The following is a 16,783-nucleotide window of genomic DNA, read 5'->3' on the forward strand; positions in this document are numbered from 1 at the left end:
GGTCCTTAGCTCTGTGTCGTTTTATTGTTTTATGAAGCACCAGGGTCCTGGAGAAACGCTGTCTGATCTCACTGTGTACTGCGTCAGCTGTACATGATTGATATGACAATAATGACTTGACTTCCAGAGAGTTAAGAGTTAAGGTTTTGTGTCACACCATATTAAATAATACTCCCAAACTGTTTAGAGTTTTCATAATGCACTTATAAATGCTTTATATACATTTGAGATATATTTTATTTAGATAAATACAGTAACATTGGATTTAGGATTTAATCTTCTTCTTCTTCGTTCATCCATAATGAGACACACTCCGGTCCAGTAGGTGGCGCAAAACGCCCCTTTGTCATCCTCCATTAAAAGCAAAGAAGAAGAAGAAGACGCTTCCTAAAAAACGAAGTAGGAGGCGTTGGTGTTTTTGTTAGCAGTCATGGCGTCGTATTTGGGAATATCTGTATTAATTATCGCGTCTCTTTTGGTCTGTGCTTCGACAGAGACGCGACATTTTGGCACGGTAAGTGTTTGGGAACGGTTGAAACCGCCTGCGCGAGACAACCGTGCTTTCTGGATCAGCTCGCGAGCGTTGCTAGGTGTTTATTAGCATCACGGGTTGAACAGGATTCACGTCGCGAGCGCGCTAGCTAAATATGTCAGTGGTCAATGGGGAGTTTTTATAAGAAACATTTACATGTTTCATTTCAGTAAGAGTGACTGTGTTAGTTATAAGAGCTGGCTCACTTTGTATGTTTTTATTGAATGCCACACCCACATTTCGACAAGTCCCGCCTCCTTGTGTTGTGATTGGCTGGTTGCTGTACACAGCTCATGCATATGCAATTGAACAACAATGCAATTCAATTTGCGATTGCAATTATTTTGCTGTTAACAATGGACATTGGTCTCAGAGCAGCTTTACAGAAACATATAACATTACTGTTTATGCCTAATCATCAGGCCTGTGGCAAGGGAATAACTCCTTGAGATGATGTGAGGAAGAATCCTTGAGGCTCAGAAGGGGTCCTCGTTTGGGTGACACTGGACAGTACCTAACGTCCTTTCATCCACAGTTTATGGTCCTGCATCTAAGAGCTCCATGAGGGTCTAATAGGTCCGTGTAGATTCTGAGGCTTGTGTGAAACTTTCCTGAATCTGTAAGCTCACATTATAAAGGAAACTGCTTCCTTTTCGTATGACCAACTGAACCGGACAAATAGAAGATGCAGAACATGTTAATGTTAAATATTAATTTCTGCTTTCTGATTTGGTGCAGAATCATATTGGGTGTCATATCAGGAGTCTTACTGGGAATTGTGTTAGGAAACTATTTTAGGAGTTGTATCGGGTTTCCTACCGGGAATCCTATTCAGAATGAGTCCTGGATGTCGTATCAAACTGGAAGTCTCATCACGACCCCTACTGGGAATCATAACAGGGATCTGCTCTGGGTTTCATAAGCAATCATACTAGGAGACGTATTACTCATACTGTAAGACTGATTCTACTGCTGTGTGTGTCTAATTCCACAGGAAAATGTGATTAACGTGACTGCGGTTAGTGAAAATGAAGAGTCCACCTACAACGTGCAGGTAAACAGCACATACGTTACATCGGAATGATTTTAGACATCCAGCTTAAAATCCACTGCAAAGTCAGTTGCCCCGGCGGGTGGGGTGATGGTTGTAATCCTGCCCACAAACATTTTGATTTTCTATGTTAAACCCTCTGTTAGACGGTTAGTAGAAAGTAAGTTAACTAGGTGAATGTTTACCAGCTTAAATGTATTTGTACGTTATCAGAGCAACATCAAATAAATAATATTTACCAATGTCAATAATCAGTTTGTGTTTTTTCTCTTGCTACACATCTATATTCCCACATTACAAGTTAGGATACAGTTAGGAAATGATGATGTTTGTGGGAATGATGGCGTCCTTTTCCATTTCAGATAAGCTTGAACGTCACCCTGGTGGACAATAAAACGACCGTCAACGGGGTTCCACTCAAGCCGTCAGAGGTGATGAGGATGCCGTGCCAGGCTCTGCTGTGTGAGTACGGCTCTGAACGGCTTAATCTGGGCAGTGTAGTGTATTTCACATTAATATGGTAGAAGAAGAAGCCTTTATTATCGCCACGTATACATTACAGCACACAGGAATTCACGCATCCCAACTGAGGAAGTTGGGGTCAGAGAGCAGGGGCAGATATGATACAGTACCCCTGGAGTAGGTTAAGGGCCTTTAACTGTCCAAAAAATTGTCTTGATATACTGAAACATAAGAGCTTCACTGGAACTAACCCCTGAAAAACAGCACCTGAAATCGGTGATTTGGAGGGGTGTCCCAAAACTTTTGGCAATCTGGTTTATTTCATGGTGGGAAAACACCACTGAACACTGTTTTTAAATCATCAGTCCACAAGAGGGCGCTAGAAATAAATACAAACCAAACTGCACTGCATTATTGTTGTTGTTTATTGCAAAGAACAAAAAAATGCATTTATTATAAAATTAAAATTACTCTCAGGCTGTTTTTTGTCTTTTAAATCTTTTTATCTTTTAAATTTTATTCACATTTTTGCCATGTCCTGTTTATTAATTTTAGTCATGTTTACTGACAGAAATGGAACTGAATATCAGTCCATGGTGTTGTAGTTGACGCAAAACCTAAAACAAATATTTGTTTTAAACAAAGCAACAAAAACATGTGAAGTCCTGAAGTTACAACATTACAGTGAAGATGCTGTTGGGAAGCAGTGATTGCTTTATGCTTTAGTCTTTTGTTAATGGTGGTTTAGTGTGTTGTTTTTTGGGATTGTGAAGAGATAATTGAGGGCAGTGAAGAGAGTATCTTATTTTTTCCAGTTTACGATACTGCGTGATCTCTTTAATCCAGTGAAGGAAAGTAGGAGTCTTTCCTTTTAAGCAGTGGCAAGTAGAGTGTGCAAAAGACCAATATTTTACAATCATAGCAATAAAAGGTGATGGGTCTATTGGCAAACCTGTTATTTCTGCATCAAAAATGCATCAGAAATCAATTTCCAGAAGTTCTATAAACATGTCCAGAACACACATAAGAAGTCACAAATAGGGTCAAGCACTGGTCGGAATTTAGATAACCTAACCTTCAACCAGTTGAGCCAGTGTACTACCTTAAATTGCACACGTCGTTGATGTACACCGATCAGGCATAACATTATGACCACCTGCTTAATATGGTGTTGCCGCCGTAACATCCCTGACCCGTCGAAGCATGGACTCCGCTAGATCCCTGAAGGTGTGCTGTGGTATCTGGCACCAAGATGTTAGCAGCAGATCCTTTATGTCCTGAAACTTACAGATAGATACTGACCACTGCAGACCGGAATCACCTCCACAAGAGCTGCAGTTTTGGAGATGCTCTGATCCAGTGGTCTAGCCATCACAATTCATCCCTTCATCAAACTCACTCAAATCCTTACACTTGCCCATTTTTCCTGCTTCTAACATCAACTTTGAGGACAAAATGTTGACTTGCTGCCTAATATATCCCACCCACTAACAGGTGCCATGATGAGGAGATCATCCGTGTTATTCACTTCACCTGGCGCTGGTCATAATGTTATGCCTGATCGGTGTAGATGTGGAATAGATCTGTTTAATCATTCCCCTGACAAATGTACAGGTTTCGCATTCACTTAAATTTGACAAATGCTCACGAAGGTCACATTTTAATTCATCAGCCCAAAGCAGACGAGTGGACAGAGGCAGAGTGAACGGAAAACATGGCCTTTTCTAAATGATGAACAGAAGAATCATTCTATAATCTAACCCTGTGTTCATGAACCATCTACAGTCGTTAATGAACTGTAAATGTATTTAAATCGCACATATATATATTTTAAATAAGAACTGTTTGAAATACGTGAGAGTTTTTTAACGTGTCTGAAGTTTAACTCTGTTGTCGGTGTTTGAATCTCTGCGGCTCTGAGTAAACTCTCTCTTCTCCCTCCACAGTAGACGACAGTAACGTGAGCCTGAGCGACGGCGCCGGGATGCTGATCAGCAGCGTGTTGAGGCTGATGCTGGATCACTCGTATCTGCAGAGCGACGCCGGGGACGAGGTGCTGCTGCTGACACTGGGTCAGGAGATGATCCAGCTGGGTGAAGAGAAGGTCTGTCCTCCTGTTTAAAACTCATAATCTACTAGAACAGTATTAACTTCCTCCACATGCCATCGATCAGACCAGACCTACTCTCCCTACACAGTGAGACTATAGACTATAAACTCCACCAGCTGTCTCTGACACCATATATTTTTTAAAAATTCCAGACTCTGAAGGGAGAATTGTAGCAGAAAGCTTGATTATTAAATGTTGCTTCATTATGAAGCTTGCTTCTTGAATTTCAATGTGATTTAAGATTTAAAACATACTAAACATTTGTATTCATTAAGTAAGGAATAAATATACTGCCATGATGTTACAGAAAATGACAGAGTTCGTCTCATCGTCCCAAATGTTTTATAACGGAGCTTCTAACAGAAACGTGGTCACCATGGTGATTGTTCACCATATCACCTATTTATCCTTTATGTGAAGCATACACCATACTCGTCCCTGTGAATGAGCCGTTACCGTTGAATCGATGAAATGAATTTTGTTGTGTGATGTGGTAACGTGCAGGTCTGGCAACCCGACGTGTGGGAAGTGAAAATGCTGCTGAACCAGACCTCCGAGGAGGTCACCCAGGAACACAACATCTACCCAGCAAGGTCCAGCAAGATCGTCGCCATGCCGCGAGAGAACGACATCATCATGACCGAGGAGTACATCGCTAAAACAGGTTGGTGTTTCCCCGTGATCCGTTTCATTTTACATATTAAGTTATCGTTTGCATCAATCACACGAATGATTGATTAATTCTGTTCCTTGAGGAGTAGTCGAGGACCAGGTTCTCCACACGACCAGTCACTACCCACTGAGGCAGGCCGAAACCACGCAGGAGGAGACGGCCGCTCCGGGGAAGCTTCCTGAGACACCACTGCGTATGGAGCCCAGCGTCCTGTACGAGGACGCACCGGAGGAGAAAGTTAATCCCGATGACCTGCTGCCGGACGTCCCTCTCCGACAGCCGCACTCGTCTTATAACGTCAGGACTTTTAGATTTTATTTCACGTTTCTTTATTGTGATTAGAGCTGATTCAGGCTGCTTACACACTTATGTTTAACCTCCAGCTCATATTTTGTGCGAAGCTCCTGGACACACACAGGGGAGTGAGAGAGAAACAAACAGAGGAATAATCTTGTAATTGAGCGAACATATGGATTTATATTAAATCCTATTAGTATTTAATAGGAAATATTTTATTCAGTGTGATGCCACTTTATCAAATTCTTGGTTTTTTTGGCTTCTGCTTGGTTGGAATCAAACCCTGCATCCACGCCCTTTAGATCAGACGACCCTGGAGGATGTGATGCTCTGAGTGATGTGTGTATTCTCTCTCTCTCGCTGCAGGTGGTGTGTCGGTGGGTGGAGGAGCTCAGGGACAAACTGAGGCGCTTCTGCTCCGAGTCTCTGCCTCTCTTCTTCCTCATCATGTGGGTGGTGGTCGTGGGCGTTGTCGGCTCTGCGGTCATCATCAAGATCCTCGACCTTTTGTTTCCCACGTGTGAACACAAGTACGTCTCCGTTACTTCCCCGAGCCGGAGTTTTGTGTGAGCCCTTATTCTACATGATGCGAAGTTTAGACAGCTGGTCTAGAGTGGAAAGTATATACAGATGTTATTCGTTTCAGATTGAAGGACAGGTCTCTCTTACAGCATCACGCCCTTAAAGTATGTAGGGATGTGATAGCTTAGTGGTTGAGAAGGTTGTGAGTTTGAATCCCAGGTCCACCAAGCTGCCGCTGATCAAGCTCCTTAATCCTCAATTGCTCAGTTGTGTAAAAAGATGAGAGAAAATATAAGTCGCTCTGGATAAAGGTGTCTGCTGAATGTCAGAAATGTAAATGTTCTTATTAAAAATTAAATCATTGCTCCTCATATGTAATTACAGCAACTATTATAACACTCACACTATATTGCCAAAAGTTTTGGGACACGCCTCCAAATCATTGAATGCAGGGGTTGGACTCGGCCCCTTAGCTCCAGTGAAAGGAACTCTTAATGCTTCAGCTTCATACCAAGACAATTTCATGAAAGTGTGTTCATCTAGTTCAATCATTTCCCTACATCAGCACACCCTCACATATCCCTTATTAAAGACGCCTCATAATGTTTGTGGTGTTTGTTTGTTTATTTATTTATCCATCCAGGGGTTTCTTCCATCTGAACCCTGAGACCCTGATGCCGGAGGAGGAGAAGCAGAGCCTGATAGAGAACGTGGAGCTGGAGGTGGAGGAACAAGAGAAGAGTCAAGTGAAGGGAGAGCAGTACTGAGTTTTCTCCTCCTCCTCCTCTTCCTCTCTTGCCCGCTTTTGGCATTCCTGTGAGTGTTTTCCTTTCCAAATGTAGCACTTTACCAGTCTCCGTTTCTTTATTCGGAAAAGAGCGAGCGATGTTTGTTTCTCACCGAGGGCGTTATCCGGATTTAATTAAATATTTACTATTTGGTTTGTATTTTTCCCCCCAAGTTGCTGTTGCATTGTGTCTATGGGAGAGAGAAAAAAGAAACAACCCTATCCTGTCGTGTATGACCATGTATTTATGCACTTAAGACGTGATGAAGTAGGGCGCGGTGTAGTTACGGGACCAAGCTCTGTATCGTCGGTCTGTGTTTCAAATTTTTGTGTGTATAGCTCGAAAGCGGTGAACGGTCACACACATTTCCGGTGAGAAGGAACGTACTGTACACTGAATGAATCCCTGTTGATTTAAGTGATTGCACCTTTTTTTTCCCCCTGGATATTATTTCTCAGTGGCGTGGAAGCAAATCCAAATGTTATCAAGAGCATGTACTGTTAACACTACTGTTAAATGATTCATGAAATTAGTTTCCTTCCTGTATATTCCCACATTCATGCGTTTAAATAATGACTACGAGGCTCGAGAACGCGACAAATCTGCAGCTCTGACGTAAACAAGAATGTGTATTTATTCCACATCCAGCTATCAATCACTGCTTTACATAAACACACACACACACGCTCTAATGCATTATCCCGGCTGTCTTCAAGAGAGAAAGTGTAACATCCTTAGTGTTGCCCAATTAGGAGTCGTGGCAATCAACTTCATGGTGTGTTTTATTCCTTATGTAAAGCTGGACTTGTGAAACACCACACACACACACACACTGTAGTCAGGATTAGAGGTGTGTGTGTTGTGTATCTAGTGGAGCACGAGCGCATGCTTCAGGACACACTGTACGTTTATTTCACTTTTATTATCATCTTCATAATCACAAAAAGAAAAGACATACAGGTAATCTGGAGGGAAATCTGTGTTTTAAGAAAACAAATGTAAAAAAAAAAATAGACACTTGTTCGTGAGGAAAAAGGGCCTCTGATTGGCTGAAATGAAATGAATCAATGCGGCACCTTGAATGAATGTCAGTGTAATGTAAAAAAAAATAAAATAAAAAGAAGTGTTCTTGTGCATTGTAAAATATTTGGTATGTGAAGACGATGACAATAAATCACAGACTGACTTTAACAGACATGCTTATTGCTCGTGTTTTGTCTCGTCTTTCCGGCGCACCTTCCTGTGTGTACGGCGTATAACGGATCCTTTCCTGTGCCAAGAGGCACACTAATCGCTACTGAAGTGTTTCCTTATCAGTGTTTTAAAGTGCTGAAATGATATAAAGGTGGTTTGTTATTCCTAGGGAAGACAAGGAGCTAGTTAGATCTGTTGCCATGCAATATCACCATGATATTGCTATGTAACAGATCTAACTAGTTTCTTTCTGGCCCAGAAATAAGCTCCGCCCCCCCACTCAGGAAGCGCTCTAACCCAGTTCAATATATGAGTTGGTGGTGGGAAAGACTGATAAATTCCCCTCGGAGGAAGCAGAAGGTGTTACAAACTGCCCCTATTAAAGGACTTTTTTTTTTTTTTTTTACACCCCGGGTGCTGGCATTAGGACCGGTCAACAGGATCCGAACTCGGCGATCCACTTCTCGTATTTCTCCAGGTCAGCGGCAGAGACAGATTTAGACACCTTCTTCAGGGCCGTCTCGAAGTCCTCCATGGTCGTGGGCATGTGCATCTCGTCTCGGGAAATGTTCCGGATCTCCTCCGGAGTCAAACCCTCGATCCGTCGCCTCATAGCCATCAGGGAAGCGTCTCTGCCGCAGATAGATTATTATTGAAAGTGTGCGAGTCTAGGCTAAGGCTGCATTCATTTCACCAGTTAGAAATGAAAATTATTTTCAGATCAGACTTGACAGAAACTTGCGTCGCAAAACAACGGATGGAGAAACAGATAGTTTGGTGAAGTATTTGATGAGTTTGCACAACACCAACTCCTGTGGTCAAGGAAAAAGGATTTAACCGTACCTGCAGACGTTAGTGATGTCAGCACCTGAATATCCCTCCATCTGCTCAGCGATCTTATCCAGCTCCACATCACTAGCCAGCTCCAGCTCCTTCAGGTTTATCTTCAGCAGGTCGGCCCGGCCCTTAGCTTCGGATCAGAACGCACAGGTTTATTTAGATTTTTCTTGTTGTAATGCTGTATAATAAACACGTGTTTTGTTCTTTTAGCATGCCTGTAGGCAGTGGAATGTAGATCCTTTTCTCTAGTCGGCGCCTCAGGGCTTCATCGATGTCCCAGGGAAAATTAGTGGCTGCCAGGACCATCACCATTTTAGAAGGGTCGTTATCAGACGGTCCTCCAACACCTGAACACAAAATCTATCATGAGCAAGGCTCTTAACCCTCAAATGCTCAGTTGTGTAAAATGAGAAGTCGCCAGAAATGTAAGCCTGACTTTAATCCCTTTTGTGTTTATAGCAAAGAGGAATAATATGATTTTTGCACTAAGCGTACCATCCATTTGCACCAGGAGTTCTGCTTTGACTCGTCTGCTGGCTTCATGCTCCTCTGAAGTTCCCCTGCGGCTGCACATGGAGTCGATCTCGTCGATGAAGATGGTTGTGGGAGCGTAGAACCTCGCCTACGCACACATACCGAACGTACCCGAGCAGAGCGTTTTGGGTGTCGTACATAATGCTTTACCGAATGAAGTGAAAAAGAAAAAGAAAAAAAACAACAGAGGAAAGCGAGCGTGTATGTAGGTGGACGATGTGTGGACTCACCATCTCGAACAGCAGGCGGACGAGTTTCTCCGACTCTCCTCTGTATTTGGAGGTGAGTGTAGAGGAGGAGACGTTGAAGAAGGTGGTCCGGCATTCTGTGGCTACAGCCTTCGCAAGCAGAGTTTTGCCTGTACCGGGAGGGCCGACCATCAGCACGCCCTGTGATGAACAGAAACAGGAAATGAGGAAAAAAATGAAACATATATTATTCTATATATTACAGATTTACGCCACGGTAAACCCTCGAGTCTAATGTCCCTTGAGGAAACTGCCACATTTTTTCAGCTTGTCTGTGTTGACAAACCCATCAGAGATCCAACAAAAGAGAACATTTCCCCTTGCTTCCCTGACCAAAGATCACTAAATGGGGGTGGGGCTTCTGATGGGGTGCTGCACAATTCAGTTCAAAACAATAATACACCAATCAGCCATAACATTATGACCACCTGCCTAGTCCCTCTCTTGCTGCTAAAACATGATAGATACTGACCACTGCAGACCGGGAACACCCCACAAGAGCTGCAGTTTTGGAGATGCTCTGATCCAGTGGTCTTGCCATCACAATTTGGCTCTTCGTCAAACTCGCTCAAATCCTTATGCTTGTCCATTTTTCCTGCTTCTAACATCAACTTAGAGGACAAAATGTTGACTTGCTGCCTAATACACTATATTGCCAAAAGTATTCGCTCACCTGCCTTGACTCGCATATGAACTTAAGTGACATCCCATTCCTAATCCATAGGGTTCAATATGACGTCGGTCCACCCTTTGCAGCTATAACAGCTTCAACTCTTCTGGGAAGGCTGTCCACAAGGTTTAGGAGTGTGTTTATGGGAATTTTGGCCTGGCTCTCAGTCTCCGCTCTAATTCATCCCAAAGGTGTTCTATCAGGTTGAGGTCAGGACTCTGTGCAGGCCAGTCAAGTTCATCCACACCAGACTCTGTCATCCATGTCTTTATGGACCTTGCTTTGGTCACTGGTGCACAGTCATGTTGGAAGAGGAAGGGGCCAGCTCCAAACTGTTCCCACAAAGTTGGGAGCATGGAATTGTCCAAAATGTCTTGGTATGCTGAAGCATTCAGAGTTCCTTTCACTGGAACTAAGGGGCCAAGCCCAGCTCCTGAAAAACAACCCCACACCATAATCCCCCCTCCACCAAACTTTACACTTGGCACAATGCAGTCAGACAAGTACCGTTCTCCTGGCAACCGCCAAACCCAGACTCGTCCATCAGATTGCCAGATGGAGAAGCGTGATTCGTCACTCCAGAGAACGTGTCTCCACTGCTCTAGAGTCCAGTGGCGGCGTGCTTTACACCACTGCATCCGACGCTTTGCATTGCACTTGGTGATGTATGGCTTGGATGCAGCTGCTCGGCCATGGAAACCCATTCCATGAAGCTCTCTGCGCACTGTTCTTGAGCTAATCTGAAGGCCACATGAAGTTTGGAGGTCTGTAGCGATTGACTCTGCAGAAAGTTGGTGACCTCTTCGCACTATGCGCCTCAGCATCCGCTGACCCCGCTCCGTCAGTTTACGTGGCCTACCACTTCGTGGCTGAGTTGCTGTCGTTCCCAAACACTTCCACGTTCTTATAATACAGCTGACAGTTGACTGTGGAATATTTAGGAGCGAGGAAATTTCACGACTGGATTTGTTGCACAGGTGGCATCCTATCACAGTTCCACGCTGGAATTCACTGAGCTCCTGAGAGCGACCCATTCTTTCACAAATGTTTGTAAAAACAGTCTGCATGCCTAGGTGCTTGATTTTATACACCTGTGGCCATGGAAGTGATTGGAACACCTGATTCTGATTATTTGGATGGGTGAGCAAATACTTTTGGCAATATAGTGTATATCCCACCCACTAACAGGTGCCATGATGAGGAGATCATCAGTGTTATTCACGTCACCTCTCAGTGGTCATAATGTTATGGCTGATCAGTGTATCTAGCTTCAAATGTCAACTTGCGACAGAAACTCAATCTTACTACAGAAAGCGTAAGCTGTACCTTCCACGGTCGCCTGATTCCTTTAAAGAACTCGGGCATCCACATGGGCAGAACCACTGCCTCCTTCAGGAGCTTCTTCGCTTCCTCCAGATCAGCAATGTCATCCCTGGGAAAGTAAGAGCTTTGTGAGCAACACGACGAGCCTGAGAAAATCTTTCCTTTAAACACTTCACTCATTGTTGACATTTGGAGAAACATATTCTAGGTAAGTTTTAAAAAAAACTTGTTTTTTGGGTGAAATATTCAGCAGGTTATTCCTCATGTACTGCAGCTGTGTTTGATCTACATTCACAGCTGTACTAATATTTTAGTTTCACTAAAACTATAATAATTGGCCACGCAGATGTTTGAAAAAGGTTAAGCTGAAGTAGGAAGTGAGTTATCTAGGAAATAGTAACATGATGCCGACATGAGACACAAACAGGATGTGGATAAAGGAGAGAGAGTGATGAACGAACCACTTCACGTTAGGGTTCTGGGAGATGATATCTCGCTCCAACGCCTCAATCAGGTCTTTATCTTCTCCTCCTCTGTCGAACCTCTTCACCTCCGGCTCAGACACCTCGGGTTTGTTCTGGAGGAATCGTTAAAGATGCGGCAGTGAGTTCAGGATGAGGACAAAAAACAAACGAAACTCGCAGATGAAAAATAAAGCAGTGATGCAGGACTGTGCTGCTATTATTACTCTATTTACTCTGACACAGAAAACCGGTATCTCAGGTTAAGTAAATACAGGCACAAGGATATCAAATACAGCGTGTCGGGTTACAGCGAGGCTCAGTGTTTAGACTGCAGAGTGAAAAGTGATCCAGCGTATTTTACCTAGCTGTCTATATATCTATGCAAAAAATAAAGAAATAAACATCACTGAAGCCTTTGTTGTTTATGTGCCACTGTTACGTACATCTGAACATTTCTGTATACACCAATCAGGCATAACATTATGCCCTCTTTCTATCTGACCCAGCAATTTGAGCAACAGTAGCTCGTCTGTTGGATCGGATCACACGGGCCAGTCTTCACTCCCCACGTGCACCAATGAGCCTTGGCCGTCCATGACCCTGTCACCGGTTCACCACTGTTCCTTCCTTGGACCATTTTTGATAGATACTGACCACTGCAGACCGGGAACACCCTACAAGAGCTGCAGTTTTGGAGATGCTCTGATCCAGTGGTCTAGCCATCACAATTTGGCCCTTCGTCAAACTCGCTCAAATTCTTACACTTGTCCATTTTTCCTGCTTCTAACACATCAACTTTGAGGACAAAATGTTGACTTGCTGCCTCTAATATATCCCACCCACTAACAGGTGCCATGATGAGGAGATCATCAGTGTTATTCACTGCTCAGAATGTTATGGCTGATCGGTGTTAAAGCGGTCATGTCATTCTGTAGTGAACAAAGAGTTATGATGAATCAAGAGGAATAAAACACTGTGGTGCGTCATCATTAAAAACAACCCACCTTGTCGTCTTTCTGCTTTGGTGGGTTTTCTTTCTTTTCTTTACCCTTCAGTGGTTTTCCTCGATCGCCGTTGGCGAGGCGTGGGGATTGTCGGTGTTGGGAGCGCGGCCCAGCGCTCAGTCTGCTGCCGTGAGCTTTGCCGTCTTTATACGGCGCCGGGGCTTTGCGTACTGCACACGGAGACGACCTGCATACGATCACGCAAAAACACACACACGCACACACTTAACCAGGGTTCTTCTATATTATACATACTATTACTATTCAACAAAATAGAAAAATTGAGCATCCTCCAGTGACCTACAGTGTGTTAGGAAGGTGAAGATAAACACAGGAGTGCACAATTCGTTTTGTCCCGTATTGTGCTCCTGAGCTGAGATACTTAATAATATACACGTTTGAGATGCACAAATTTCTAAAGCTGAATAGCTGATAACTAACAGACACATGTTGGGAATAAGTCTATTGTATCTGCTATAGTATAGTAATGTACACGCTCAGCCATAACATTATGACCACCTGTCTAATATTGTGTTGCTCCCCCTTTTTGCTGCCAAAACAGCCCTGACCCGTCGAGGCATGGACTCCACTAGATCCCTGAAGGTGTGCTGTGGGATCTGGTACCAAGATGTTAGCAGCAGATCCTTTAAGTCCTGTAAGTTGTGAGGTGAGGCCTCCATGGATCGGACTTGTTTGTCCAGCACATCCCACAGATGCTGGATTGGACTGAGATCTGGGGAATTTGGAGACCAAGTCAACACCTCAAACTCATTGTTGTACTCATCAAACCATTCCTGATCCATTTTTGCTTTGTGGCACGGCGCATTATCCTGCTGAAAGAGGCCACAGCCATCAGGGAATACTGTTTCCATGAAAGGATGTAGATGGTCTGGAACAATGCTTAGGTAGGTGGTACGTGTCAAAGTAACATCCACATGGATGGCAGGACACAAGGTTTCCCAGCAGAACATTGTCCAAAGCATGACACTGCCTCCGTCGGCTCGCCTTCTTCCCATAGTGCCTCCTGGTGCCATGTGTTCCCCTGGTAAGCGACACACACTCACCATCCATGTGATGTAAAAGAAAACATGATTCATCAGACCAGGCCACCTTCTTCCATTGCTCCGTGGTCCAGTTCTGATGCTCATGTGCCCATTGTTGGTACTTTCGGTGGTGCACAGGGGTCAGCATGAGCGCCCTGACTGGTCTTCGGCTATGCAGACCCATACGTAACAAACCGTTATTTACCGTGTATTCTGACACCTTTCTATCAGAACCAGCAGTAACTTCTTTAGTGGTCATAATGTTATGCCTGATCAGTGTAGATTACGCCATTCATTCATTAAATTCATGCAGTATATATAACCTGAAGCTGAACAAGTCAAGGTTTATATGAGTCAGTCTTCTTAGAGCATGAGTAAGATGTAAATGTAAAATCCATCCATCCATCTAGATATCTCACTCACTCTCTCTCTCTCTCATGGACCTTAAACCTGTTTACTTTTCACCGATTTGATATTCAATTCAAACCCGTTGTTCTCGTGAGGTCAAATGTCTTTATTATTCTGGTATTTGTTAATATTTAATGTAATCATTCTCAGATTTTCCATCACATCCATTAAAAAAGTCTCTTCATTGTTTTTATTACTAAAATGCAGACACATGCGTCTGTACAGAGATGAGAACATGATCACTGAAGTTACATGTGGAAATTCTGCTTCTGTTTCACTTTATTCAATTCTCTCATTGTCCATCTCACATGAGGGGAATTTAATCTCTCTCTCTCCCTCCATGTGTGTCTGTCGCTTTCTCTCACTGTCTCTCTGTCTGTCACTTTCTCTCTCTGTCTGTGCTTGTCTCAGACTCTGTCTCTGTCTGTCTCTCTCTCTCTCACACACATCTGTTTGTTTATATCCCTCTGTCTGATGCTTTCTCTCTGTCTACCTATCTATCTCTCTGTCTGTCTGTCTTTCTCTGTGTCACTTTCTCTCTCTGTCTCTCTGTCTGTTTGTCTATCTATCTCTCTGTCTGTCCGTCTCTCTCTCTCTGTCTGTCACTTTCTCTCTCTGTCTGTTTGTCTATCTATCTCTCTGTCTGTCTCTCTCTCTGTGTCTGTGTCACTTTCTCTCTCTGTCTCTCTGCCTGTCTGTGTCTCACTCTCTCTCTCTCTGTCTGTGTTTGTCTCACGCTCTGTGTCTGTCTCTCTCTCTGTCTGTCTCTCTCTGTCACTTTCTCTCTCTCTGTGTCTGTCTGTCTCCCACTCTGTGTCTGTCTCTCTCTCCCTCTCGCACCCACACACACCCAGCATACCTATGTTCGACCTGAACAGGCATGATGTCGCTCTCTTGGCTGAAACCGCCGGGCTTGGACGGGGCGTTGTCCAGCTGGAAGCTCTCCAGCGTGGTCATGATGTCCCTCACATGCTTATTCTCCTCATTTATCTCCTGCCAAACCTGTGCACAAGATTTCAGATAAACACTAAAAGGTCCTACCTCGGCCATTTTCTCACTCCAACACAACAATCTCACTCTGGATTTAAAAAGTAGACGCTGGTTACCTGCTGCCATTTCTGCTGCACGAACGAGTCTCTCACAGAGAGGAGGTACTTCTTGATCTGCTCCAGAACCCCCTGGTAGCAGACTACAGCTGAGCTGTAATTCCCCAGCAAGGCGTACTCTCTGGCCAGCTTCACGTTCTCACTGATTTCCAACAAACTCATTACTGTAAGAGGAGAAGAGACAGGACACTATGAAGAGACCTTTGTGGTACATTTCAGACCGAGTCTCCAGGGTCAGCGCTTTCTAACGCCGTCACGGTAAAGTACTGTTTCTCTGTATGACAAGTCACACCTTTTTTTTCTTATCAACTTCGAGAGAGAGAGAGAGAGAGAGAGAAAGAGAAAGAGAGAGAGGCTGATCCAACAACCTCTATATCTCTGTTCAGGAGACCCTGTAGATGCTCGAAATGTCACCTGATGAGGTCACTGATGGATAATTAGCAGATTCATGGATTCACCGTGCTCATTTGCATATCAGTTTATGACTTAGGTTACACGAAGGAACAAACAATATTTTTGTAAAAAAAAATAAAAAATAGAGAATATATAATTACATATATAGTTATAATAATGTAGTTTTTTTTAAATAGGTTTATTAATATATTTTATGGCTAAAAAGGAACTGACTTTTGTTCCCAAAGGAATGAATCTGACGGTCATAACGAGTCATAAAAGTACGGACACCTGATAATATCGGACATCGTGATTTTGGATGAAGATATCGCGATATCGATAACGTCATATCACATAGCCCTTACAGCTTACTCCTGGTGTTCTTTGGTGCCACTTATACTCAGTATTATACACACACTGAAATAAAATCCAGCTCGTTTATAGTAATATATCGGATCTACAGCTGTGGAAATTATGTTAAATAAAAGTTATAAGAATGAAGACAATGAGAGCACGAGCTAAAGTCGCCTGCTTCACGAGCCGTGTCCATTAACACACACGTTAATACCGCTGTCAACTTTGAACACAAATACGAATTATCACGACTTACTTGTCGCGTAGTTGCTGAAAACATCCAAAAATCTAAGTATTACCTCGGGTTCAGTCTGTAAAAAAATATATAAACAACTCTAATTTACTTAAATCTTAATTCCCTCCAGCTAGTCGGTCAACAACGCTGAAGTTTTCTAAAGACGTCGGAAGTCAAACGCGCATGCGTGAGGAAAATACAAAAGTGCGCATGAGCAGTACCAAGCAATGGCTGTATCCCAAATCGTTCAAGGCAGCCTATTTTGGTGCACTTATAAGTGTACAGAATAACGGTTTCTACGCCGTATATAGTGGACCCTAGGATATAAAAATGAGTCGTTTGGAATTCGGCCAAACACAGGCGAAGTAGCTAGCAGAACCGTTAACGTGGAAACGCCTTTCGAGTTTTCTTTTTCTTTTTTCTTATCCTCGTGTTGCAGAGCTGATTAGTAAATAAATAAACTAGTATTATATAAAGTATATAAATAAACCTAACCTTTATCTGATTTGAAGCATCTGATATAACTAGCTGT

At 43.3% G+C, this 16,783-nt stretch overlaps 2 protein-coding genes across 3 annotated transcripts; one reads left to right on the top strand and one right to left on the bottom strand.

Annotated features, from left to right (window-relative positions):
• The first annotated feature begins 357 nt into the window (after positions 1-357).
• Positions 358-7,630, top strand: ginm1 (glycoprotein integral membrane 1). 2 transcript variants are annotated; one of them, XM_058392246.1, is made up of 8 exons: positions 358-514; positions 1,527-1,586; positions 1,946-2,045; positions 3,992-4,149; positions 4,660-4,819; positions 4,911-5,125; positions 5,492-5,655; positions 6,291-7,630. In XM_058392246.1, the coding sequence occupies exons 1-8, from the start codon at positions 431-433 to the stop codon at positions 6,412-6,414; spliced, it is 1,065 nt and encodes a 354-aa protein (XP_058248229.1). In that variant the 5' UTR covers positions 358-430; the 3' UTR covers positions 6,415-7,630. The 2 variants fall into 2 exon arrangements, with proteins under 2 accessions (XP_058248229.1, XP_058248230.1); XM_058392247.1 differs by having other exon boundaries at positions 4,917-5,125.
• Positions 7,339-16,425, bottom strand: katna1 (katanin p60 (ATPase containing) subunit A 1). Its single transcript, XM_058392245.1, has 11 exons — positions 16,273-16,425; positions 15,270-15,433; positions 15,023-15,165; positions 12,713-12,899; positions 11,706-11,821; positions 11,248-11,353; positions 9,234-9,392; positions 8,965-9,091; positions 8,685-8,816; positions 8,473-8,599; positions 7,339-8,261 (listed from the first exon to the last, which is right to left on the bottom strand). Exons 2-11 carry the CDS (start codon positions 15,429-15,431, stop codon positions 8,063-8,065), a joined length of 1,458 nt encoding a protein of 485 aa, XP_058248228.1. The 5' UTR covers positions 15,432-15,433; positions 16,273-16,425; the 3' UTR covers positions 7,339-8,062.
• Between the last annotated feature and the right edge of the window lie 358 nt (positions 16,426-16,783).

The sequence above is a fragment of the Hemibagrus wyckioides genome, linkage group LG06 (genome assembly GCF_019097595.1).
Source record: "Hemibagrus wyckioides isolate EC202008001 linkage group LG06, SWU_Hwy_1.0, whole genome shotgun sequence".
NCBI classification, from domain to species: domain Eukaryota; kingdom Metazoa; phylum Chordata; class Actinopteri; order Siluriformes; family Bagridae; genus Hemibagrus; species Hemibagrus wyckioides.

Coding starts and splice junctions, on each gene's coding strand:
- ginm1 (XM_058392246.1), top strand. CDS start 431: ATGGCGTCGTATTTGGGAATATCTGTATTAATTATCGCGTCTCTTTTG. Junction 515..1,526: donor AGACGCGACATTTTGGCACG/GTAAGTGTTTGG, acceptor CTAATTCCACAG/GAAAATGTGATTAACGTGAC. Junction 4,150..4,659: donor TCCAGCTGGGTGAAGAGAAG/GTCTGTCCTCCT, acceptor GGTAACGTGCAG/GTCTGGCAACCCGACGTGTG.
- katna1 (XM_058392245.1), bottom strand. CDS start 15,431: ATGAGTTTGTTGGAAATCAGTGAGAACGTGAAGCTGGCCAGAGAGTAC. Junction 15,166..15,269: donor TGCAGCAGAAATGGCAGCAG/GTAACCAGCGTC, acceptor TCTTGTGCACAG/GTTTGGCAGGAGATAAATGA. Junction 8,262..8,472: donor GACATCACTAACGTCTGCAG/GTACGGTTAAAT, acceptor TATCTGCGGCAG/AGACGCTTCCCTGATGGCTA.